Source organism: Carassius carassius, chromosome 30 (genome assembly GCF_963082965.1).
Source record: "Carassius carassius chromosome 30, fCarCar2.1, whole genome shotgun sequence".
Taxonomy (NCBI): Eukaryota; Metazoa; Chordata; class Actinopteri; order Cypriniformes; family Cyprinidae; genus Carassius; species Carassius carassius.
Window position 1 is genome coordinate 31,310,496 of NC_081784.1, and position 25,314 is coordinate 31,335,809.

General features: G+C 39.7%; 1 protein-coding gene across 1 annotated transcript in view; it reads right to left on the bottom strand.

Moving 5' to 3' along the window:
- The window catches only part of LOC132111044 (E3 ubiquitin-protein ligase rnf213-alpha-like), a 100,468-nt gene that overhangs the window by 25,615 nt on the left and 49,539 nt on the right, over nucleotides 1–25,314 (bottom strand). The window contains exons 29-63 of the mRNA XM_059518216.1: nucleotides 24,514–24,678; nucleotides 23,163–24,423; nucleotides 22,809–22,990; nucleotides 22,557–22,712; nucleotides 18,851–22,453; nucleotides 18,360–18,484; nucleotides 18,169–18,264; nucleotides 17,954–18,075; nucleotides 17,745–17,876; nucleotides 17,580–17,662; nucleotides 17,329–17,482; nucleotides 17,103–17,238; nucleotides 16,751–16,942; nucleotides 16,162–16,283; nucleotides 14,371–14,528; nucleotides 14,066–14,275; nucleotides 13,768–13,955; nucleotides 11,478–11,598; nucleotides 11,294–11,394; nucleotides 10,048–10,230; nucleotides 9,792–9,958; nucleotides 9,598–9,703; nucleotides 7,668–7,782; nucleotides 6,940–7,141; nucleotides 6,596–6,792; nucleotides 6,397–6,519; nucleotides 4,783–4,893; nucleotides 4,282–4,524; nucleotides 4,116–4,191; nucleotides 3,586–3,620; nucleotides 3,240–3,340; nucleotides 2,334–2,490; nucleotides 1,974–2,148; nucleotides 1,796–1,890; nucleotides 354–605 (exon numbers count right to left, since the gene is read on the bottom strand). Of these exons, the coding sequence (XP_059374199.1) occupies nucleotides 354–605; nucleotides 1,796–1,890; nucleotides 1,974–2,148; nucleotides 2,334–2,490; nucleotides 3,240–3,340; nucleotides 3,586–3,620; nucleotides 4,116–4,191; nucleotides 4,282–4,524; nucleotides 4,783–4,893; nucleotides 6,397–6,519; nucleotides 6,596–6,792; nucleotides 6,940–7,141; nucleotides 7,668–7,782; nucleotides 9,598–9,703; nucleotides 9,792–9,958; nucleotides 10,048–10,230; nucleotides 11,294–11,394; nucleotides 11,478–11,598; nucleotides 13,768–13,955; nucleotides 14,066–14,275; nucleotides 14,371–14,528; nucleotides 16,162–16,283; nucleotides 16,751–16,942; nucleotides 17,103–17,238; nucleotides 17,329–17,482; nucleotides 17,580–17,662; nucleotides 17,745–17,876; nucleotides 17,954–18,075; nucleotides 18,169–18,264; nucleotides 18,360–18,484; nucleotides 18,851–22,453; nucleotides 22,557–22,712; nucleotides 22,809–22,990; nucleotides 23,163–24,423; nucleotides 24,514–24,678 (9,645 nt within the window). The remainder of the gene's footprint in view (nucleotides 1–353; nucleotides 606–1,795; nucleotides 1,891–1,973; nucleotides 2,149–2,333; nucleotides 2,491–3,239; nucleotides 3,341–3,585; nucleotides 3,621–4,115; nucleotides 4,192–4,281; nucleotides 4,525–4,782; nucleotides 4,894–6,396; nucleotides 6,520–6,595; nucleotides 6,793–6,939; nucleotides 7,142–7,667; nucleotides 7,783–9,597; nucleotides 9,704–9,791; nucleotides 9,959–10,047; nucleotides 10,231–11,293; nucleotides 11,395–11,477; nucleotides 11,599–13,767; nucleotides 13,956–14,065; nucleotides 14,276–14,370; nucleotides 14,529–16,161; nucleotides 16,284–16,750; nucleotides 16,943–17,102; nucleotides 17,239–17,328; nucleotides 17,483–17,579; nucleotides 17,663–17,744; nucleotides 17,877–17,953; nucleotides 18,076–18,168; nucleotides 18,265–18,359; nucleotides 18,485–18,850; nucleotides 22,454–22,556; nucleotides 22,713–22,808; nucleotides 22,991–23,162; nucleotides 24,424–24,513; nucleotides 24,679–25,314) is intronic.

Consider the following 25,314-nt stretch of genomic DNA (forward strand, 5'->3'; position numbering starts at 1 on the left):
AATACTCTCTGAAGTCGCACAGTCCTGCTTTTCCAACGGTGTTCAGTTTAACTGGTGTAATCTGTACTTGTATTTAGGAAACATAGGATTACAAAGTCTACATTTTCTTTCTCTACATTTGTTTACCATTACTTTACTATATCTTTTCCCTCAATGTTTTATCACAGCAAATAAACCCACTACTAAACCAGCATGTTAAATCAGAACAAACTATGGCTGGTCCTTTATATGTCAATCAGACTCACATGGAAGCGGAGCAGACTGATAATGAACATACACGCTCCGTCTAGCAGAAGCTGCGGTCTCTGGCTGTCCAACAGAGTGAGAAACTGTGCTAGTTTCTGATCTCTTACCCTGTGAAGGAAGCTCCAGAGCACAGGCAGAGAGTCCCGGCCGTTGTTCTGCTCCACGATGTGAGTCAGACTCAGCATGGACACCTTCCTCCGACAGCTCCAGATGGAGGAGTTATGGAGGAGGGACTTCTTGGGCAGAGAGCGCAGGAAAAGCCCTGGTTCCCCAAACGCCAACTTCATCACCAGATTAGAGGACACTCGCTCATCTTCCCTGATGAAGGCGTTCACTTCCTTTAGCTGTTGCTCCAACACCTGAGAGAAAAACACAGAGCTTCAACTAAACATCATTTCACATAATCAGCTCATCTAGCGGTTATTACAAGTGCTCGACTACTGAGGTCATTAATGCAACAACTAATCAACCGCTCAGCTTTTAAATTCTCAATAGATTTGTCTTAGTTTTAGACGCAATTAGAAATTTGAGAAATAAATAGAAAACTCCAGCATGACATACACAACTAAATGAACCCAGAAGTTAAGAACCAGTGTTAATTTTGACAGTAAATTTAGCTTTAGTTTTAGTCATAGTCTTTTGACTAAAATGCCATTTAGTTTTAGTCCTATTTTAGTCATCTGAACTGTTTTAGTTTTACTCGACTAAATCTACAGTAGACTAAAATCTAATGGGTTTAGATGAATCATCTGAAAATGTCATTATATAGACGACTCCTGGAGAAAACCACCTGTTTATAAGAATGATAGTAAAGTATGAACATGCAATACAAACACTTAAAATTAAACAGAGCTACTTAAAAAGATGACCATGTTCTTGTTTCTTTATTATTAATTATATATGCATTCTTTATAGCAACTTCCATACAACATTCTTTCTTTCGCGCAGACATATTTATTTGTATAAATGCAATATAGATGAATCTCTATTAAAGTTCTTCAGTCAAGAGCAGTGAGTGATTCTTTGTCTTATGTTGTTTGATTATATTAATGATGGACAGCAGTAGATTATTATCGGATATTCTCCCAACTGTTTGTGTTCACTAAAGACATAATCGACTGTGTTTACATCAATTCTGTCCAGTCAAGTGCAGAAAGACGTGAACGAGAGCTCGATTCAGTACTGGTGCTCTGAGTGCGCTCTCTTTCAGTCATGCTTTCCCAGATTTATCCATGTGTCTGCTCTTCTCTTTCTCCCACACGTTTACAGTTTTGGATGTGTATGTTAGCTTGTGTCCCGCCGGGTACCACTCAAAGTCTGCACCTCTACAGCACAGGACATCAGTTCTGACTGGATCTCTTCCCAAATCCTCCCTCCCTAACATCTGTCTTGTTTTTATTTGTTGACAAAAAAGTCAACAGATTTACGTCATTCAAGACTGGTTTTTATTTGGTTACCATCTGGTTTTCATTAGTGAAAGCATGTATAGTTTTCTTCAATGAAATGAACACTGTTAAGATTCTGTGTGCTGTGACGGGATGCTGTTTACCTTCAGCTGATGCGTGATAACTTCAGAGTTCATGGCGTTCTCCCATGCATTTCTTGCATCTTTAGTGGAAAGGACTTGATCATAAAGAACAGGCCCTGTTTAGAAGAACGAGATGTGTTTTGAGTTTCTGAAGCAGGAGATCAGTGTGTCCGGTCACAGGTGAGTGGTGTGCTCTTACACTGCTGGGGCTGGTGGGGCTCCAGCAGGCTGTGGATGGTCAGATGGATGCTGTTGACCGTATCATCCACCCCTTTACCCAGAGCTCTGCTCAGCTGCTCCATGTCCTTCAACAGATGGGTCATGAGGAACACAGCAGGATCCCGAACCGCAGGCTTGATGATCTGTGTGACACTCTACACAGAAACAAGTCCTCAGCTCTACAAACACATCTGGATCCAGCTAACTCAATGTCTGCTCGCATCACATGTAACGAGACTCAAAACCACAGTATGCATACTATCAGAAATAATTAAAAATACATATAAATATCCTTGATTAATAAACAGTGAAAGCATGGCAGGCAGAAGGAGTGTAAGACCTGAGGGTTGTTGTGAGCTCCCAGCAGCATGGACATGTGTGTGATCAGTCTGAGAAGAGCGAAGGGAGCAGGAGACATGTTCTTAGTGTCCTGCATGTCAGGATGGTCACGACGATGTGCCTCTCCCAGAATGTGTCCCGCCTGAGTACGGTCCCCTCTGTAAACAGGAAGAAACGACAGGAACTAATCTCTGGAATCACTACAGATAACCTCCACATATCATCACCAGTAATGGAAAGATGGAAAATCAGCAAATCCTTGGTCTAAACCAGTACAAGCAGTCATATATGCAAGAGATCCATCCCTCTGTACAGAATAAACCCTAATATTTTCATTACAGCTTTTATTGTGTATAGTTCAGTTACACCTCTATATGTTTACATTACTTAATGCTACAGTTAACATAACATTAATACGGCCTTTACAGTATTAATCTCGTCTTCATATACTAATACATTTTTAACTTTCCAAGGTAATTAGTAATTAGTAAATGTATCATGAACAGATATGAATTAACATAGAACAAAAGTATATGAATAAATTCACATTAACCTATAGTAAGAAATGCTAGAATAAACTGTTGAATCCTAAAGCATGCTAACAAATGAAACCTTATTATAACACGTTACCAGAAACTCATACTTAGGCACAATCATACTAGTCTACAAAACTCATTATAAGCATTTATGTGTATAAACCTTTGGATCAAAGGTTTTTAAGATTAAGAGAAACAAATTTAGTCAAACTTGGTCAATTATACAGTTTAAAGGTTATTACGTGAAATATTTAACTGCAGAATTCAGCGACTGTTCAGTCAGAATCAAGTATTTCAGAGAGACAGCTAATCAATTATATTTACCAAAACGAAAAGAGGAATCACAAGCGTTCGCTGCAAGAGTGTCTTACTGTATGTGTGTGGACTGGAAGCCCTGGACAGGGTTGTGGTTGATGCCCCCGATCTGTGCATTACAGTCTGGACATCGGCTGACCTCCATGGGTCGACCACACTGCACACACGCAGGAGAAACAGTGTGTGTTCTGTCACGGTCTCAGAGAACCAGTTACAACACTTACATCGCTCTTATAAACGTGTCTTTAGAGACACACATTACCACTGTGCAGCTTCAGACTAAAACATGACTCTGAGACTAGTCTGAGACCAGCTTAAAGCCTTGTCTGTGTTACCAGGCAAATACACAGTTAATGCAGTGATGACAAGCCAAATCATAGGAATGAAGTCACGTGACCCTACCTCTCCAACAGTGCATGGGTGACCATTAGCGCAGACTGTCAAGATCAGAAGAACAACAGAGATTAGGAAACGATAAAACAAGTGATATCTGATCCTCCCAAAGCAGAATGACTTGTTAATGTCAAACTCCCACCACCTTTAGACCATAAAGCAATTCTACTGCCTCAGAGACATTTCTGGAGATTTCATTTGCCACCCAAGTAGAAATGTTGTGTTGTGTCTATGTACTCCAAACACTCAAAATGTGTAAATCAAAAAGATTTCAATACGGTTTTCGCTTTTACTTTATCAATACATGTTCCTAGTCTTGTGAACGATTCTTCAGTAAAAATTTTCTTTTAAAATCCTGCCATACATTTCCTCCTCTTTTTCTGAATACCTATTTCACTCCAAACAATGTGACATTACAGCTGTGTTTGCAAAAGCAGCAGACCTATATCAGAGAATTACATTTGTCTGTAAAATGCAGGCAAACAATGTCAAATATATTCTCCTGTGTATGTGTGTATTCTGTGCTGTTCTAGACTCACAATACCACTGGAGCTGTCCCATGGCCTGCTGGGCAACAGCCAACATGTCATCAGGCATAGTTGGGATGAATGAAGCCTGTGAGGAGAAGATGACATGAGATATCCCAGCTCAGACACAGTCGGTCAGCACGTGACTCCATGAGGTTATTAGTGTTAGCGTTGGTACCGTCATGTTGTTTGGGGACAGAGCCAGCTGCTGCAGTGGATGCAGTAAAGGCAGATTTCCACACAGCAGGACTGAAGCCATATGAACTGTGACCTCCAGCAGCACAAACTCTCTGGCTGGTGTTTGTGCTTGTACACGCAGAGCACGCAGTTGATTATTCACCAGCGCCTCAGCAAACGCTCTCATTTCATTAGTGACGAAGACGTCTGAGCTTCTGATGAAGCCTCCAAGGCCAGCACATTGCTACAGAGAATAAACACAACATGAACATTAGGCATAGGGATATACATTTATCAGAAAGACATCTAATCTGTACTGGGGCCAAAAGTTGTTTTCATATGACATCAAGCTCTTTAATCTCAAAATATGGAAGAAAATGTTATTCCCCATATGACAATCCTTTATATAACAACATCATGACTTTTTATTAACCTCATGTACTTTTGAACATCTATAAACGCTGAAGCAGGAACATGAAACGCCTTGTGTTGGTGTTTTTACCTCAGGTTTAGGGTGCATGCTTGGGTCTCCACTTCTGTACAGGCAGGTGACCTCTCTGAACAGAGCCATTAGCAGATAAACAGCTTTCTTCATGGGTGTGCAGTTGCAATCCTTCAAACAAACATGAGTCAACTGATCAGCACTGAGGTTAAAGTGAAGAAGAGAAATAGCAACAATTTGACTGCATACAATAATACCAACATCAACAAAAGTCATCATCACACTGCAAAGGTGGAACAGAAACAGAAACATCTACAGTACCTGTCAAAAGCTTGGAAACATTAAGATTTATGGTTACAATAATAATGAACTATATATACTGTGACACGTGCCCTGAGTGCGCATCAGCGTCGCCCTGTCAATGGTGCAGACACACCTGCGCCTGCTCGTCACGGGCTGAGCGGCCACACCTGCGTGTCATCAGCCGCTGCCCATATAAACCCCGTCAGCGGGCACAGAGGTGAGAGATGTCTCCATGAGAATCGGCTAACATTGTCTTTTCCTTCTGCCCTAGACAGCAGCGTGTGACGGCCAGCCCCAACACCTCAGGAGAGCACGGACCCACACTGCACTAGAGCACTGCCAAACAGGACGCCGAGCACCGAACACCCAAACCACCTCACAGCACCGCCAGTTCTCACATGGATCCATTTAATAAATACACCCTTCGGGGAATTTACCGTCGTGTCCCACTTCACCCCGCCACAACACTTACTGTAGCGTAAGGGAAGGATTAGGGTTTGGTAGAAACATTTATGATTATTATTCTTATTATCAAGGATGAAAACTGTTTTAGGTTGGAATTGTGATACATTCTTTCAGGATTAGTTGATGAATAGAAAGTTCAAAAGAACAGCATTTTAAATAAAAATCTTTTGTAATATTATAAATGTCTTCACACTTTTGATAAATTGAATGCACCCTTGCTGAATAAAATTATTCATTTCTTTGTTTTTCAAAACTAGCACAAATGTTTGAATGGTATCATTGTTTCCACAAAAAACGTTCTCAACATTGACAATAATAATGATAATCATAATCATCATCATTTCTTGAGCAGTAAGTCATCATATTATTCTGATTTGTGAAGGATCATGTGACACTGAAGACTGGAGGAATGATGATAAATTCAGATTTGATCACAGAAATAAATTACATTCTAAAATATATTCACATAAAAAACAGTCACAATATTAATGTTTTACTGTATTTTCAATTAAATAAATGCAGCCTTGGTGAGCAGAAGAGACTTCTTTCAAAAACTTTACAAAATTGTAACCTCTGATTGGTCATTGCATTCATATCAGAAATATCAACAGAAAAACGTGTCATTGGTTATAATGCTCAACACAGCAAAACATGAGTAAAAAGAAATCTGATGCAATGTGAGCAGAATTTAATGCCGCAAATCACACTTTCCATTCATTTTCACATTTCACTTAAATAGCACCAGCCATTACAGATAAAGTTTAATTGTGTAAGCGCCTATTAACACCCTTGACTTGATTTTTTTTTTTTTTTTGGTGGCATTTTGCCCTCATTTCTGACCTTGGTGTTTATGTGTGTGTGTGTGTGTGTGTGTGTGTGCGCGAGAGTAAAGAAGTAAATAAATACCTCAATGGCTTTCTGTATTCCATTCATGTTGCAATCTAGCATGGCTTTGGCTACAGCATCTCTAATAGTTTTGTAGGCCGTTCCACATGCTAGATACTGGTCAATCTGGCTGCCATCTTGATTCTGAGAGAAATAAATGTAGCAGTTAAAGCACAAATCCTCATATCAGCATTATGAAGTTAATTCAACTAAAACCCACCGACTCCAGGATCTCCTGAGGAAACAGCCACCTGAACCCTTCCTGTGGCAGAAGTTTCTGGACATATTCAACCCCATGAAGACTACAGATCTTTCTGATGAGGTAAACCCTGTACCAGTCGTTCCTGCTCCGGCAGCACAGATCAACCACACTTCTCAAAAACACTGGGCCAGCAGCCAAAGCATCATCCCCTACACCTAAACCAGGAAATCAAAATCAGTATCAACAGAAAAAGTGTTTTACAAATCTTAAACGTTGTTAATTTTCTTAATAGACAATATAATTGTTTTTCTTGAAATGTGACTTGTATCTGTCAGGCAGTAAAGACTTGCCTTGGCCAGCACCAGTGAGTCTGTGGACGAGCCGGTGAGCAGCTATATCCAGGTCCAGTCGAACCCTGGCCAGCTGCTGCAGGTGCTCTATAGATGCAGTGTGTGCAGACACAGAACCAGAGCGAAGGAACTCCAGCAGAAAGAGTGTTTCCTCCTGCAAACACAGCTGCTCCTCAGCCACCGAGTGCCACTGTGTCCGGTCATACATCGAGTCCTGCACACAGGAGGAACTAACTCAAACACACTTCAAACATGCACCAGTAGACGTTTTAATTATAATTCTTAAGAAAGTAATCAAAACGTTTTCCAAGTCAACTTAAAACTGCTTGCACTAGCAAAAATAATTTCTTAATCCGTTAAAACATACATTTCCTCTAGCACTCACTTTCTCTTTACATTTGTAGATCTTTAAGCATAAACTTCACAAATATTTGGCCAGGGTTATGCTTAAATTACACAATACACTTACACTAACAATCAAAGGTTTGGATACACTAGACTGAATTTAATGTTCACATAGACTTAAAACATTTTGATCTAAAAATAAATTAGCTTGAACCCGAAATGAAACGAGTGAGTTTGAGTGAATAGTGAAGGATGAGCATTAAAGTTTTCAGCAAACACGTAAACTCTTCCAGTACCTGAGAGAAGCCTAGAATATGCAGAGAGAGACTCCAGAAAACACCTGAGCTGTAACATGTGTCCGGCGTAAGAGTTAGTGAGGGCAGTGATATACACACCTCCAAACAGTTCATGTACAAGGAATAAAGCTCAGTTTTATCAGTCTCCTCCATGATGTTGCTTTGCTCAACTTCTGTCAGATGCTGCTGGAGATAGTGCTTCACATCAGCAAAGCTGAAAAAGACAAAGCGAAGATGATAATAACCTTAAATGTGTAGGAAAGGTACTGTAACGGTCTGGACTGTAGCACGCACAGCGAGATGAAATAGTAGCTCAGAACAGACTTTTATTTAATCTTCATAATAGTAGGAAGGAATTACAAACCAATAAACACATACGAGAACGACAAGGGACTGAACATAATAGGGAGTTAAAATACAGGATGAACATAATGACTCGCAGGTGATAATTATACGTAACCATAGAAACAAACGAGGAGATAATCAGTAACTAAACTAAACGAAGCAGAGAAACAGGAACAAAGGGAAACAACACAGGATATAAAAGTCCTTAACCGTGACAGGTATCATTACGCAAGAAAAACATATTTCCATTGATTTATTATCAATATATTAAATAATTTAATGAATTGAAAATATACAGAATAATTTATAGCATTAATATATAAATCATGAATAATACATAAGGAACTGCGGCTTTTCATATATTGAAAAATAAGATATTTACTATGTTACACTAAAGTGTTACTTTCACTCAGTTGAGTTACTCAAAGTATTTGAGTTGGTTTACGAGGAGCATTGTGTTGGTATTATATACGGGTGCATGCTGAAAACATGTAGAGTCTAACTGATCAAACCAATTAGATGAGTTTGACACCTACATGTCTACCATCTTTAATTAGAGTATTAGCAGACGGTCTGCTTAATGTCTGCTAACTCTTTATTGTGATGCTCTCCAACAGACTATAAGAAACTCTTAAACTGCATGTCAACTTATTCTGCTGACCCTAACCCCTAGCAGTCTACTAATACTCAACTAATACTCTAATGATAGTTAGCTGACCTATAGGTGCAACGCTACTTATCATCAAGAATATCTACAGGGGACCATCAAAATAAACTGTAAAGTTTTAATCATGTTTTACCCAAAGTTACAAGTTGTTAATACAAAGACATACACAAGTGTTGAGACGACGACAGGCCGTTTCGCTGTAAGTCACCATCATGGTGATCAGTGTTTGCTTTGGTCGGACTAATGTGTGTCTGTAAGGCACAGTAGCTATGGCAAAGAAGCCAAGGACATTTCTGAGTATAATCTGTTGGCTCTTTATATGTTGGTGAAATCATCATCATCATCATCATCTTCGTCATCATCATCATCGTCATGATCTTCGTCATCATCATCATCGTCACATATCCTAATTCAAAGATCAATGACTGAGGTGCAAGGCTCTTAACCCCAATCGCTCAGGGTGTGTGTGTGTGTGTGTGTGTGTGTGTATGTGAGTGTGTCTCTATGTGTGTGTGTGTGTGTGTGTGTGTGTGTGTATGTGAGTGTGTGAGTGTGTGAGTGTATGTCCACAGTTTGCAGTGTGTGTGTGTGTGTGTGTGTGTCTCTGTGTGTGTGTGTGTGTGTGTGTATGTGAGTGTGTGTGTGTGTATGTGAGTGTGTGTGTGTGTGTGTGTGTGTGTGTGTGTGTGTGTGTGTGAGTGTGTGTGTATGTCCACAGTTTGCAGTGTGTGTGTGTTCACTACTCAGTGCTCCTAATGTGTGTGCACTAACTAGGACTAACTTGGATGGGTTAAATGGGGTTCCCATACTTGGCCTTCACATGTCACTTTTACTTTCATATTGTCACATATTTCTCAATATATGGAAAGTGGCTATTCCTTTATTTTTTCAATATATTGTAATATATTAACACCATATATTATTCTGTATAGTTTTCAATATATTAAACAATTGAATATCTTGCTCATAAATATATTTTCTGAGCATGTAGTGTGCTGTCAGAGTCCCTGCACTCACCTGTACTTCAGCAGGAGTTTCAGCACCACTGAACGCACCACGGGATTTTTATCCACAGAGTCATCGAAGGGAGAAAGAGCCTTAGTCAAGAACCTCCGGTCTTGCCCTGAGAGCATAAGGAACAGCGTTCTGGTCATGTACTCATCCTACAGAGGATCTAGTCCTCCACACATACACGTTACAAACAGACGTACTTTTGATCTGAGGGAGCGAGCCGGCCTCCACCATCAGAAGGGACAGCAGGTGGAGAATGATGTGTCTGCTGGGAGGAGTGTTGTCCTTGAAGCACACAGTGGACACCAGATCAATGAAGAAAGCATTACATCGCATTCTGAACGAAGCGTTTTGACTGATGAGACCCCTAATGACCAAAATAAAACACAATCTTTTAGACTGATGGAGAGAGAGAGAGAGAGAGAGAGATAAAAGCACAACTATATATTAGATTACCGTATTTCCTCAGAGGGCTTGAGCTCAAAGGTATCAGGCACTTCCTGTACACACAGAGGGCAATGCATCTGCCCGGGCACCAGCCACTGTGTGATGCATGTTAGGCAGTAAATGTGACCACAGGGCAGACTCAAGGGGTCCCGAGGGTCTCCCATGCACACCGGACAAAGCTGAACGCCAAACCTGGGAAAACAAACAGTAGCTGTGTTTACATGGACTCTAATAATCTCTTAGTAATCAAACCTATAGCCCAGTCCGAATAAAAGTCGCATGTAACCATGTCAATCAGAATGTACTGGCCAAATCTGACTGAAATTTCATCTGGATTGTTAAGGGGTGGTTTAACTTTCCTCTAAATCTCTTCAGTGTGCACATATCAAAATAATACCCATTTATAGCTTGTGACATACACTACCAGTCAAAAGTGTTTGGACGGTACGATTTTTTAATGTTTTATAAGAAGTCTCTTCTGCTCACCAAGGCTTCATTTATTTGATCCAAAATACAGTAAAAACAGTAATATTGTGAAATATCTTTATGTAATGTATTTCTGTGATGCTCCGCTGTATTTTCAGCATCATTCCTCCAGTCTTCAGTGTCACATGATCTTCAGAAATCATGAAAATATGATGATTTACTGCTCAAGAAACATCTCTGATTATTATCAGTGAACACAGTTGTGTACTATTTCAGGATTAGTTGATGAATAGAAAGTTCAAAAGAACAGCATTTATCTGAAATATGAAGCTTTTACAACATTATAAATGTCTTTACTGTCACTTTTGATCAATTAAAAAAAAAATCTAACTGATCCCAAACTTGAATGGTAGTGATAATATTACAAAAGCTTTTTATTTCAGATAAATGCTGTTCTTTTGAACTTTCTGTTCATCAAATAATCCTGAAATTGTACACAACTGTTTTCAACATTGATAATAATAATAAATGTTGCATGATCATCAAATGTTTCTTGAAGCTTTGGTGAGCAGAAGAGACTTCTTTTAAAACATTAAAACATCTTACCGTTCTCAAACTTTTGACTGGTAGTGTACATCTTTGTCAATATATTTGAAATATCTATATCTAACTATCAACCTGATCACTTTATTTAGCATCAATGGAAATGATTTAATTCTGATTGAAACAAAGTGTGTCCATGTAAAAGTAGCTAGAGACAAATAACCACACTCCTATAATAGTAGCCTCTTACTAAATCCTTTGAAAAAAAAATTAACGAATATCAAACCTAAAAATGCTCTGAGATGCTTCATCTTTGCAGGCTTTGAGTACGGTGATCACTGCCTCGAATGGCTGCTTCTTCTTGAGGTCTGAGTTCTTCTCTAGGACCTTTAGCAAACAGATGAGTTTTGGTAAGCTGCAATGAAACTGCTGCAGGAACTATTTCGAGGAAGCACTATAAGTCGACTCACTTGTGCTAGGCGTCGAGTATGTTCCAGAACCAGTGGTCTGAGCTTCAATCGCAGGTCTCCAACACCCAGTAGCATGTGCTCCACAAACAAGGCCAGAGAGTAAATACGCCTCCAGCCGTGTCTGAAAATTAATAATACAATGATCCAAATGATCATACAATGATAATATTGATGAATTACAAGTATAAAGCATATAGAATATAGCTGCAAGCAGCAATTAATGGTGTTCAAGCATTTAAGAGGTTGATGCCAACTATGCTGTTGGGGTCTAGGCCATGACATGTAATGCTGGATAATGATAAAGATTAGACTATAAAGAGTTCTCATCCTGCGGGTCCCTCTTGTGGACAACAGTAGTATTAAATGCTTTATTTTCAGTTGAAATGATTGATAGTTTAGAATTTACTATGAGACCAGAAAATCAGAAACATGGCAAGTTTCTTCAAAATGATTGTTCTCCATTTCGACACAGTTTTGTGAAGTTTCCAGTTTGTGCATGCAATATATAGACCTGTTACTCACAATGGGCATTACCAGATATATACAAAAAAAATTATCCGCTAAACGGTTTAATCAACTGAGATTCTTTTGATAACTTTTTGCCATGAGGGTCCCTAGATAATGCATGTGACGTTTCGAGCAAATCAGACAAACAAGCTATGATGAGTTCGAAGAAGTAGATTTTTTCATATTATCTCAAGTATTGATTTAATTGCCAGCAGTGGTCCTTGAGGCAAAGTTGTTCAGCATGAGGAGACCTATCAAATGATATGCTTATTGAGTGGATATGTCAAACACCATTTGATTACAGAGCCGAAAAACTCTTCAGTGCCAACTAGTGGCCGATTTATTTCAGAATTCTTACAGACCTCTAGGACCATGAGTTGAACATGCCCACTGAGTTTCATTCTGATCGGCCTCCGTTGTCTAATAGGTGGTCAAACTTCATTGGCCGACGGCGGCCATGTTCTTTTTTTAGATATGCCAATGTCCTCTTAGACATACATGGCACCTTGGACCAAGACACTGCATACCAGTTTTCAAGTCAATCGGACTAACAGTCAGGTGGTCATAGCCCTTTTCAAGATTTTTCCTGTTATAGCCACGTAGTGTTTAATCGTCACGTTTATTTTTATATTGTGACCAAAGATCAAGCCCATACACATGTGTACCAAGTTTGGTGAAATTATCTTATTGCGTTCCTGAGTTATAGCCATTTTAGTCAAATTTGGCCAAACGGTTTAGGAGTTCTGAGCCTTTTGATCGCTGTAGCACCACCTATGAATGAAATGTGAAGGAAACACTTCAGTGTGCTACAGCAGGTGATTTTTAAATCAAATTAAATCTAAGTAATTTTAAGGTAAAATAAAAATAATCATCCTATACAGAACTGACGTTAACTTCTCGCTTTTCAAACATGTATGCAAGTTCTACTTAAAAAAAAAAAAAAGGATTTCAGTTTTGTCCCTGCATTGTCTCTGCTTGTGCAGGGCTCGGACAGGTACAGTACGCTTCAGTGCGCAGGAAAGGCTCTTATTAGTGCGCCAGTACACCCACATCTGTTCACTTTCTGCTTCTGTGCCTCAGACATGAAGCTCTGCCCTTCCAGCGCTGATCGGCTGCCCGTGTCCTGCGCACAGATTTAGAAATACTTCCACACAAATTACATGATAGCGAATGATTACAATGTAGTGTGTGCATGCGGCGCACTTTCGGAAAGAAACAAAAAGCCGAAAAAGACCAAAAACCATCTGGTTCCGATTTGTGGCCGGTCAACCGTTGCATCCATAGTTGAGTGTCATTCAGAACTGAACTGAGAACGCCTTGAGAATTGCAATTCAATTCCCAAATGAGGCAGCAAACAGGATATAGAACTGTAATTCAATTTTGAATCTATAGAAGTTAACTTAAATATAATTGAAATTCAGAATAGAATTAAAGAAAATGCATTATCATACACAATGCATCCAAGAGGTGTAAAACAAGTATTACAATAAGCTAAAACAGCTCTTCTTTTATTTCCCGCTCTAGTTAAGCCAAGCTCTAAAATATTTTATCGGGTAGAAAATATTTGTAAAAATCATTATTATTAATTCTTATTCAGTAAAACAAGTATTTGAAAATTAACTGGTTAAAATGAGTGTGAATCCTGAGGTAAATTCAGAAAAAGATTGAAGAACAGAACAGCTGTAGGTGCTATCATGCAATAAATATAACAAGAATATACAGACAACATGTTCCTTGTAAAAGCACTGATGACAGACAACATATTGTGTAGCTCATAACTCACTGGATGTGGGTGACCATCTGTTTGCTCTTCTCTCCGTAGTGGCGTACGATCTCCTCACAGCAGACCAGCTCAATCGGCACCTGAAGCTTTTTCACACGTCTAAGCCAGGCCAGACTTTGAGCATCTCCATCTAGATTCTGGGGCTCCAGGTATTCAATACAGGCCACAGCAGCGTACGCATCTATCACCTGAGAAACAGAAAGACGGTCAGAGGGAAGAAACCAAAGTAGAACATCTAAGCTCTGTAATACGTATTTCATGCAAACCTTTGAAGCAGAAGAAAGTTGCAAGCACTTACAAGTTCTTTGCCCTCTCTTGCACATCTGTTATCTCGGAGCATCTGAGCTATCTCAGGCTGTATACTGATCAACCTGTAGAGGTTCTGTATTCGGTTCTTGAAATGATGGTAGGCAGCATGAACCCACGGCAGAGAAATGACTTCACTCTCATGTGCTTCCTGCCCATCTCTAAGCTCATGTACACTGCAAGTAAGGGCTCCACATAAGAGCTAAAAGGAAAAAACAGATACACAATCATATCAACACATGAACAAGTGTGTGTGCTTATGTATGTTAAGTATCTTTGAAAGGGTCTGACTCTCACCTCGAGGTCCACTGTCGATTTAACATTCATGGTGATGGAGATGAAATCCTGGAGATAGCGGTGGAAAAACTCCATCTGCATCTCTTGGGATGCTTCAGAGATGTACCTGCCCAAGGGAGTCTTCCAGAAGAACTCTTCAAATTGCTTTAGAGTGTGTCCTGATGACAGAAATCAAAGACAGCACTTATTCTCAACTTTTTCCTTTGGACTGTAAATAAGAGAGTTTATACAACAGTTTGTTGTGGTTCTCGATCCTGATTGGCTGAGAGTGTTTCCCAGTCATGTGATATTCTCCCAGTATCACCCCAGGAACCGTTTCACTGTTTCTATCACTGCGCTTTCAGCATTTCTCTCACAGCCAGGGTCATGGTGGACGAGCAAACACCATCATTTTAAAAACACTGCGTTGTTGTGTCACAGAATGTAGTTTTTACCTGCGACTTGTATATAAACAGCACATATTTGACGATTAGTTTAGATGTTTTGGAGGATGTGAGCTCCATCTGTTCAGCGGTCATGTGCCCATCGAGAACAGCCTAATCTGGGACAGTCCTGTGGGAATTAGCCCCTGGCTCTTATGTAGATAGTGTGAGGGATCATTATCAAACAGGCAATCTTTGGTCTTATTGATCTATTACTTGTTACAGAGCAAAAAGAGATTTAGTTTCATAACTTTATATTTTTATTAAACTGAAATCCTGTACTTTAACTAGTGCTGCTTTTGTATTTTTGACTGAACTGTACAAACTTCTTAAATGTTTATAATGGCTAATATTGTTTAAATATTATTTCTAGAAATGTTATTTTATATAAATACCATGACATATTTGTTATTGAGAAAGGGTCCGTTAGTGATAATTTGAGATTTCAGGAAAGTTATCTACATTATTACACTGTTAAATGGCAGCAAACACTGTCTTTATGAGCGAGTCAGGAGCAAAGACTTATATATTGAAAGGGACTGAAACAAGGTGGTAAACAATTAGACAATTTACAAATGCATTGACTAGCACTGTCATGGGAAATCTCCTGAACTGGGTAAAGACAAAGATATCGCTTTCCTCAGTGGACACTCAAACTGATTTAGTGATTATGAATATCAGATTGACTGAAGAATATCAGCTAGATGCAGGTAATGCACACGCTCAGTCGATCTCTCCTTCATAATCTTCTACTCCACATAATACAACAAGCTTCAATGACGTGAATCAGCGTTGCTTCATTACTAGCTCTAGCTTTAGACTTAGAAATGGAGGCTTGGGGTCAAGAGTTGGACTGTCACCTTGAGATCTGAATCCTGGCAGAAGGAAGTGTTTCTTATTTATTTACACACTTGTGCCGTCAAACTGCTATAAACACAATATCACACTCGTAGCCCTGGGATATGGCTCTATACCAGCTAGCTGTGATTGTCTGCAGCCTCGTGCTTTTTTGTGTTCAAAATTGACAAAAATTATATAATGAGTGAGTACATCATGAATCCATTTTCCAAACCATGTTTTTGTCCTATCCTGAATCATTATGGTACACCTGTAATAAGTGTTTATATCGGGACTGTTTCAGACCTGTCGGGTCTCTACCGCTGTGGAATAACACAGGACCTTTGTGACTCGTCATGGACATAAACCAAGAGAAGTAGCTTTGGCTACAGTGTTCTTCTGCAAGATGCATGCAGTTTGTTTAGTAACCGCTAGAGCTCCAAAAGTTACATAGTGTTGCTTTAAGCATGATAGATCAGGAAAAAAAACATAGCATAAAAAAGAAAAAATGCAAATATCCGCGCAAAAATACCTTCACGCTGCAAGGCATGTACCCAGAGGTCCTCTAGAACATCTTTAATTCTCCAGCTGAACGGCATGATGCAACCCATGTTCCTGTCAACTGCAATGTAGTTCTGAACCAAGATCGTCGAGCTGTTAAGATAGAAAATAATGACATTGCTTTAAAGTGAGAAATATACTGTACAATACACGTGTGTTAATGTAGACGCCAAGGCTCAAGCAATGCATTGTTAGTATGTGATCATGTTTTACACATTTAAACATGTTCTTGCTTTCCATTGGAGACGGCAATTTACCTTTGCGTTACCAAAAGATTCAGTGCCATTAATGTTAACATTCGGGAAGCTAGCTATAAACATATCATCTTTAACTTTCTGAAATGGTTTGAAATACCATTAGTTGACTTGAAAGAAAAGAACGGACTGCAATAATGATGAGAATGCAACACATATTTGCCTTACATAATGAATTGCTGTTGGAAACACTGTGGAACGAAACTAAATAAAGCTTGTGTAGCTAAGAGCATTAGTGGACTGGCATAGATTTGTTTTAGGCCAAAAGGCTTACAAAATGCTTCTTGAAATCAAATGATCACATACTTGTTTTTCAAACTTGTGTGAGGAACATTCAGTAACATGACATCTCCAAAAATATTCAACCACAGTTTCTTCAAGGATTCTTCAGAGTTTGTATCCAGCAAGAGGTCTAGATTGCAGTCACGGTCAATAACCGAAACAAGCTGCGCCAAGAAGGGAGTCACTACCGCTTGGATTCGCCTCCACAGGGCATGTCTAAAAAACAACAATGAACAAATATTGAAAGTAAAAATGTTTTAGGTATTAGGTATAGAGTTTCACAAAGAGCTAATAAGTCAAAACAACAAGGTTCTACATCAACATCTTAAATACAATCCAAAATAAGGTGCAATTTACACCCTCTCTTTACACTTACCTAAAAGTCCCACCCTCTTGCAAGGCATCAATATTTAGTGCTTCCTTGGAGACCCAGCTCTTGGCAGCGATTGTGTTTTCATCGTGAGCCATCAATAGAGAATGAATTCGCTTCTTTAATGTTTTCAGAAATTCAGCTGGTAACATAAATATGTAAATATGAGTAACCACTTACAGGACAATTAATGAAAGCTTTAAATAATACCAGAAAGGGCGATAAATCTCACCTTGTAGAGACTCATTGTCAGCCAGGAGCATGAGCAGAATCTGTACTCTCTTGGTGCTGCGAGTGCCTGCCTCTGTCTGATCTCTTAGCATGCCGACTGCACTCTGAACACAGCTACGCACCAGCGCTGTGGTGTCCACAACACTCTCCCAGCCCTGAAGAACACAAGAAATTACCTACCGAGTCAACCGAGAACCTAACTGAGCTCAGCAGGGTGACAACTGTATCACAAGTATCCTGTACTGAAAATACATTGCTGTTGTTGAGGTTACTGTCTTCTACGTCCATCTTCTCTTCTTCTCCTTCTTCTGCATACATTTCCTCAACCTCCATATCTGCAAGCAGTAACAATTATTTGGATTGTTTGAGAATGTTGATCATCCTTTAAAGAGAACTCGAAAAATAAACCGACTTCACCTTCAGGCTCAGCTACTTTCTCTGCTTTCTCTTCAAACAACTGGCTGATGGTCAGACACTGCAAGGCTTTTATATCAGAGACGATATCTTTTGATTTTCTGAGGTCATCGATGTGGACTGACTTCCATGGGCCTTATTAAAGGAATTTTTAATGAGATTTTCTATAAAACAAACAGTTTTTGTCAGTGATGCAATCAAACTCGTCTTACCGCCATGAAATCCAATGTAAGAAGTTCCACCATCCATTCTTGGCAGTTTAGTGATGAAGTACATAAAAATCTTTCCATAGCCCTCTTTCCTGAATTTGTTGATCTCATTGATAGAAGAATACCTGGAAATATATTTCAAGTTTAAATAATGCTTTTTTTTATTTTATTGCATTTACTGAACAAACAAAATGTGCCACCAGCCGCATTCAACTCACTTCGCAGATGCAATGACATTTAAACTTGGGGAGCCTTCATCATAATCAGTTTGGATGATTAGTATCTTGTCCCCGGTGGTGTTTTCCAAATAATTTCTGAATACAGAAAAAGGGTTTCAATTCATTTAATAAGAATAAGTGTGCTTTTTGATGTGATGTGATTTAATGTAGTGATATTGTGAGCACAATACTTGATTTTCTTGAGGAATGAGTGTTCTGTGTCAAACTGCTGTAGAGAGAGGAGCTCTACGTTTTGGACCATGTTCTGTAGCTGTTCAGTTTCAGCTGAGGTCAGAAGCCTTGAGAAAGTAGTAACCTAAAGGATAAGGAAAAAGATTGCAAGTTTAGTACGCAATGTTTTTTCTCATAAAGACTGAAATGTTATGGATTTTTCTAGAGCAGTGGTTCTCAACCTTTGTCTCCAAAGCCCCATCTATCCCTCATGTAGACTAAGATTTCTCAGTGAGTTCTATCCAACAAAATATTTTACATCTTGACATACCTTATAAAAAGGTCTAGATATCACACTTTTAAAATTCTGCCATATATATCTAGGTTTTCAAAGACCTTAAAAGTAAGAATTGTTAAGGGAAAAAAATATCCTTTTGATTTTTAGCTGGTTTGGCTTATTTTAAAGCTTTAGAACCACTATTCTAGAGTTATATTCAAAGTATTGCTTTACCTCTGTGAAAAAGGCATTGCTAGGCCCTGCTTGCTGTATGTGAGAAAGGATGAAGTCAGCAAGTGAGCTATGCTTCTGCTCTTCAAAGTATACCCTTGCCAAGAGATCACTTTCTACACTGGAGAGGGAAGTGCAGTCAAGCCGAACCACGGCGTCTGGTGTTGCACAGTTCAAAAGGATCAATTTGGCCTCATCTAAGACTCTAGGATCTGAGAGCTCCACTTTCCCTTTGAGCTGTTCTGTAACTTGCAGTACAACAGACGCACATGTGTCCGAGTGGTAGCCAATGAAAGCATCAGCTGGATGATAATGACGTGCTTGGGGAGCAATTGAGTGCTTGCTTCTAGCAGAAATGAAGAATTTAACCCACAGTTCAAGCTTCTCAACAAGGTCCTTTTGCTCACTCCTTAGTACAGTATTGATGTCAAGATAATGTTTCTCCAATCTGTTGATCAATGGAATGGGAAACTGCTTATACACGACGCCCTTCTCCTCAATGACAATGAGCCTGAAATCCTTGTGCACTCTACATTTGACTCTGTGGGTTCCAAGCCCCAAATCCACATATTTCTGACCTCCAAGGGTAACGTAATATTGATTGAGAGCGTCATACAAGCTTTCGTACAAGTTCTGCAAGTTCAGAAGCACGATGGTTTGACCAGTTTCCATACAAATCTTAACACGATTAATGTTGCGACATATCTGAGTATACTCCTGGTCTTTTGGAAAGCTTGATCCAAAGATGATCTCTGGGTGACATTGGTCTGAAAAAAACGTCTGCTGTAGAATTCGAAGGGCTGCATAGTTTTTGGTCAGAACAAGCAGGTATCTGCATTCCTCATCTTGGCCAATGGCTGTGATGTTCTCTCTTACAAGCTCAATGGCACTGATATTCTCAAGCTTCGGTGTGATATTTAGTCTGCTGGTGAAAACTGTGACAGCATCCACATTATCCTTGCCACTGAAGTTCCTTAGCACAGCCTTCACAATCTGGTCTGCACTAGGCTTCTGATTAGAAGCTTTGACGACAGCAAACATCATCTTTATCAAGCTGTAATAGTCTCGCAGACCAAAGAAACCTCTTCCCTGTTTCTTACAGATGTTCAGGTAAGCACGGGCAAACGGCTGAAAGAAATCTCTCACCCTTTCAAGGATCATGGCATCCGAGGAACATATTCCTTTTGCACTCTCAATCAACTCCTTTTCATCGGGATCACCACGTGAAACAAATATCCCTCTGTTCATCTTGGCTGGGTCCAAAGCCCAATTTGAGATACCAATGAATCCCACCTTCTTGTGAGGTACTGGCTGATCATCTATGCATCCCTCTTCCAACAAAGGATGTAAAGTTTTCAGAGGCATTTTCTGGGAATCTTCAGCCAAGCCTATCTCATCTAGTACTACCACTGAGACATACTCTGTCAGATTCTTGCCTTCCTGAAAACGAGCACATTGCTTGAATGTATTGATGATCCCCTCTGGTGTAGAATGAGGACTGCACTGAAAGGAAACAAGATGGATCTGCTTCAGTTTTCTAAACAAATCCGAATGGGCTGCTTGGCCTTGCATACCATCTGCAACCAGAGTTTTAGACAAGGACTTGGAGCTTCCAGGTTTTCCAACCAAAAAGAGAGGTATTCGTAGTTCAATGCAAATCACCATCATGAAGACATTTTCCTTCAGGGCATTGTTTCGAGCAATGGTTGCACCCATTGGAACTCCATTTAAAAATAGATCCTGAATAACTGAAATCTCCTGCATCACATTCACTGGGCTGTAAGTCTCTGGAAGGTACCTGCAAATTTTTCTTCTGTATTTCTCTTTATCCTCTAAGCAGGCATGGTAACACACACCAACAGCCATAAGTAATGACCAAAGAACTGGATTTTTTTCATCAGTGTTCCTCTGATTTTGATCATTTCTCTCTGTCCGCTGAATACTTTCAAACTGCTCAAGCTCTGAGATTATCATTGGGTAGTTTTTGTAAAACCAGCCAAAAACTTGCATGCAACGCTCTACATCTCTCAGACTCACAAAACTACATTCATCCTGTCTTGTTCGCATATACATCTGTGAGGCTGAAAGAACATCAGTGATGGTTGTGATGTAATCTGAACTAATGGCATGGTTTTCAACTACCCTTTCGACTATTTGCTTGATGTACAATTTCTCAGTATTGTCATTGAGCTGTCCAAAGTCCCAAACTAGTGGAATCATGCTAGGTGGTAAAGCCTGCACTCTGTACACTAGCTGGCGAAGTGGAATGGATCCAAGTTTTTCATCTGTTTCCTCAGCTCGAACTCTGTATCCCAAACCAGCTGACTCCAATCTCTTGATCATTACGTCTGTATGTTTTCTGTATGGGTTGCAAGCAGCAATGATTTGCAAGCCAGTGTTACCTGTCAAATGCTGTCCATCAGCAGTGTTGTCACAGAGGATTTCCTTAATGCTGCTAATGGCCTCTGTTGTGTTTGCTTCATCAAAAAACAACACAGAGTCAAACCCATAATCCATCTTGTTTCTTAATGCCATGGCCTCAGCTTCTCTTACTTTGGTGTAAATCATGTCTGAACTTGTCCCTCCATGAACCTTGACTAGCTTCATGTTGTCAGTGGCAACTCCACATCTGTGCATCTCACAAAGGAATTTGATTAGCCTGGTCTTCCCACATCCTGTCTCACCCATGATTATAACAGGAATCCCACAGCGGAAGCGCATGTGAATTGCCAATATTTTCAATATGTTGTCTGTGGTGAGCTCGTATGTGTCATCTGGATCAAGAGGCCACTGTATTCCCAACACCCTGGAAAGTCTCTCGATTTTCTCCCATCTTGGGAGCTGGTCATAATCTATATTGAAAGGAACCCTCTGTAGTTTAAGGCCCTCATAGAGCTCTTTGGTCATGATGTTCGGCTTGATCACTCTTTTTGTTGATGGATCAATAGCATCAATCCCATTCTGTCCATTTGGCTGAAGATGAAAGCCAATGAATGTCATAGACTCATGGTCATCATTGAAGAAAATGTATGGATGTGGTTCTGACTCCCATCGTTTTCTTATCCTAAAGGGAGCTAGATCCTCTTCATTGGCAGAGAAAAGGTCATTGTGCAGTCTCCCTGGACTCTGGTCAGAGATGCTAAGTGAAGGAGTGGCAAAATCCTTTGCCATGAGAATCATGAAATCGACAACAAAAGTTTTGAATCCCATCAGAGTATCCCCTATGAAAGACACATCACAGAAAACCGTACTCTCACAATCCCGAAGTTGTAAGTTCAGGAACCAGGCAAAGTTCCGCAACTCTGCCCAAGAGGGGTCTATGATGCCGCAGTACACAAACAACATCTGCAGGCATTCAACATGAGTGCCCTCAATTCCTTGGTACATGAAGGCATCCAAATTGACACCATTGTAGAAACGTTGCAGGTACTGATAAGGCCGCTGGTAGGCCTCACTTCGGAACTCTTGGTCATCCATAAGGGGATCACCATCCTCCATTATTGATGGATCTTCCCGCATTCTCATTTCCAGCTCAAGAACCTCTTTGGGAGGACGGCAGTAGATACTTGGAAACACATCCAAGAAAGCAGATGGAACTTTTGCACCCTTCCAAGAAAAAGGCAAATTAATTAATGAGGCATTTATCTGATTAATGACATAAATCTCTCTCTATACGATTTAATTAAATAATTTATATCAATTTACTTACTGTACTTCGGTCATTTCGGGATGTGCTGGCATCAGGTCTCAGGATCTCGATGACATACAAGTGCTTATTACTGCTTTTCCACATGTTTCCTTCAGAGTCCATGAGGTATCCAAGGATCAACAGCCTGAACAGAAATTCATGAAGTCCTTTTTTTACCTGTAAGTATATAAAATATATATATAAAAAACAGCATAAACATTTCTGTCTATGTTTTCATTGAATTAAATAAATAAAGTAAAATCAGGTAGCTACCATGGTGGTGACATCAAAATGATAGACTGAAAGCTCCTTATTCTTGTGGCTGTTGAGCAAGGACTGAAGGATGACGTTTTCATCAATTCTTGAGTCAATTAACCTGATGCACTTCAGCTGCGAAGGCTTCTTGGTGATCCCCTTCAATTCCTCATACATTCTTTTAACGTAAAGTGATTTTCCTAAAATGAAACACACAGATATAATTCTGCATCTTACACATTTTGCAAAAATATTTATACTCATATACACACAGAAAAGTCTCTTTTTTATGGTAAGTGTACTTTATATAGCCAACTAACATGAATTCTGAAAACGAACTAATTTAAATCCATTACTTGAATGTATACTCACCAACTCCTGATCTTTCTGAGGTTACAATTCCCACACATTTTTTGTCCTTGAACACAGCAGCGGCACTGGATATGTCAGCTGGGACTGTAAAGTGCCTAGCAAGGTATCGCTGAATACTGATCATTGGTTCTTGGGGAATCAAGTGCAATCTAAATTGACTGAAAGCTGAAGGAAGGTATGTATGTTCTCTATTAGAGCTGCAGACCAACACCAGCCTGTAATCATTTCTGCTCTGTGCATTTTGATGCTGAAAAAATTGCTCCACTTTGTAGCTCACTTCGTAGGTAAGTTGGTCCACATAGAGCATTGTGTATATCTTCTTTCCCGTGTAGCCAGCAGAAAGACAGCGCCTGAGGAAAAGTTCCACTTCTTCATATGGAGTGGAAGCACTACAGAGGAGTACTTCATCATAGGTTGGTAGAGGCTCATTCTTGCTGCTCATGTAAATTGAAATGCATGATATCAGAATTTCTTCAGAAGGGCAGATGATTAGATTTGGTCTTCCAGTAGCCATTCCATTTGGAAGATCTCTCTGAATGTTCCTTGAATAGCAATCACCCTGATTTTCACTGGGGCTGTTGGCCAATATTTCAAGAAGATATCCAAGACTACTGACATCAAGGGAGTCTGGTAGAAAATTCTTCATGTCTCGCATGTAAGCATTCCAAATCACATCTAGCTTTTCTGACCCGTTAGCATTCTCCAAATGACTTTCGAAGTCATCAAACAATGGGCATGGCTCCTCAGTACTATCATTTTCAATCACACTGGGGACTTCAACAAAAGTTTGGAAGTCTAAGTCATCATTTTGCTCAGTGCCCTTGTTAATTACTTCATACTGAAGCCTGTGCCAAGCCTTTCTTAAATCTGAAGTGGAGCAGTTAGGTTTGATAAAGGAGAGCATCATAAGAACTTGATCTTCCATTGCAGTCACATTGTTCTGGCTGAGCTGACGGCACATGTAGACTACTTGTTCTGCAGTGTAATAGTTTAAGTAGTAATGCTGAGATCTCTGCTTGTCCATAAACACTTTCCAGAAGCTTAGGCATCTCTCTATTTTCTTACAGACTTCAGGCAACTGTTCTGTGACATCACCTTTCACCATAATGGCACTGACAACACTCCCTAAGTTGAAGTCCATTATGATGCATGCATCTTTAGTATTACTGTTGATTTTTGCCTCCCAATGTCTAAACAATGGATTTCCAGCAACAAACAAATCAATAAATGCAGAGGCCAACCTCTGTACACTGGCAAAGACCTAGAAACAGGGAAGAAGTTCATTCAGGTATAATTACAATAGCCATGGTGAAATACAACAAAATAAAACAGCTAAAAGTTGAAAGGTCACCTCTGAAAACTGATCGACTTCACACTGGCCTTGATCTCCTTTTCCAGACATTAGCATCAATTTATTCTGAAGATCCCTGAGGTCTTCAAGAGAATAAATGCGTGTCTCAAAGCCCTCATCATGCTCTTCCATAATTTGAAGCTTCAGAATATTTTCCAAGCATAACTGGAAAAAAGCAATAGTTATGGGTTGATATTACCGAAATATTATCTGCATCAATTAGGCTATTCGATGATGATAAAGACAGATGATAAAAATAAGCATTATGCTAATATGCAATCTCATTGCTGCTGAAGAAAACTCTTCTAAAATGTAGCTTAAGCTGTAAGCTGTGTTTTGGACCCTAATAACTGGTTTTGTAGCTGGCCCAAACTAGTTAGTTAATAAATTGCTGGATTATCAGCCTGGATGGGGACCTGGATGAGCTGGTAGACCATCTTGGTCTAGCAACAAATCAGCTGCCATTTTTGTCCAAAATCAGCATGACCACTTTTTATCCCACCCAATTTTTTTGAACAAGGACCTTGATCAAGATGACCAGGTCTCTATTGTCAATTGCTTAACTTGCTTGGACTAACTAGAAACTTGATTTTCCCTGCAAGGCCCCTGGCCAAGATGATCTTTCCAGCTGGTCAACCATCTTGGACCAACTAGAAACCAGTTAGTAGCATGTTCCAAAACACACCACATTAAATTGATTTTTAGTAATTAGTAATGTGTAATTCAAAATTTCTGTGTGCATGATCTGTGCTACACTAAGTAGACATCGAGTAAAAACGCCTCTTTTACCGCCGCACATAC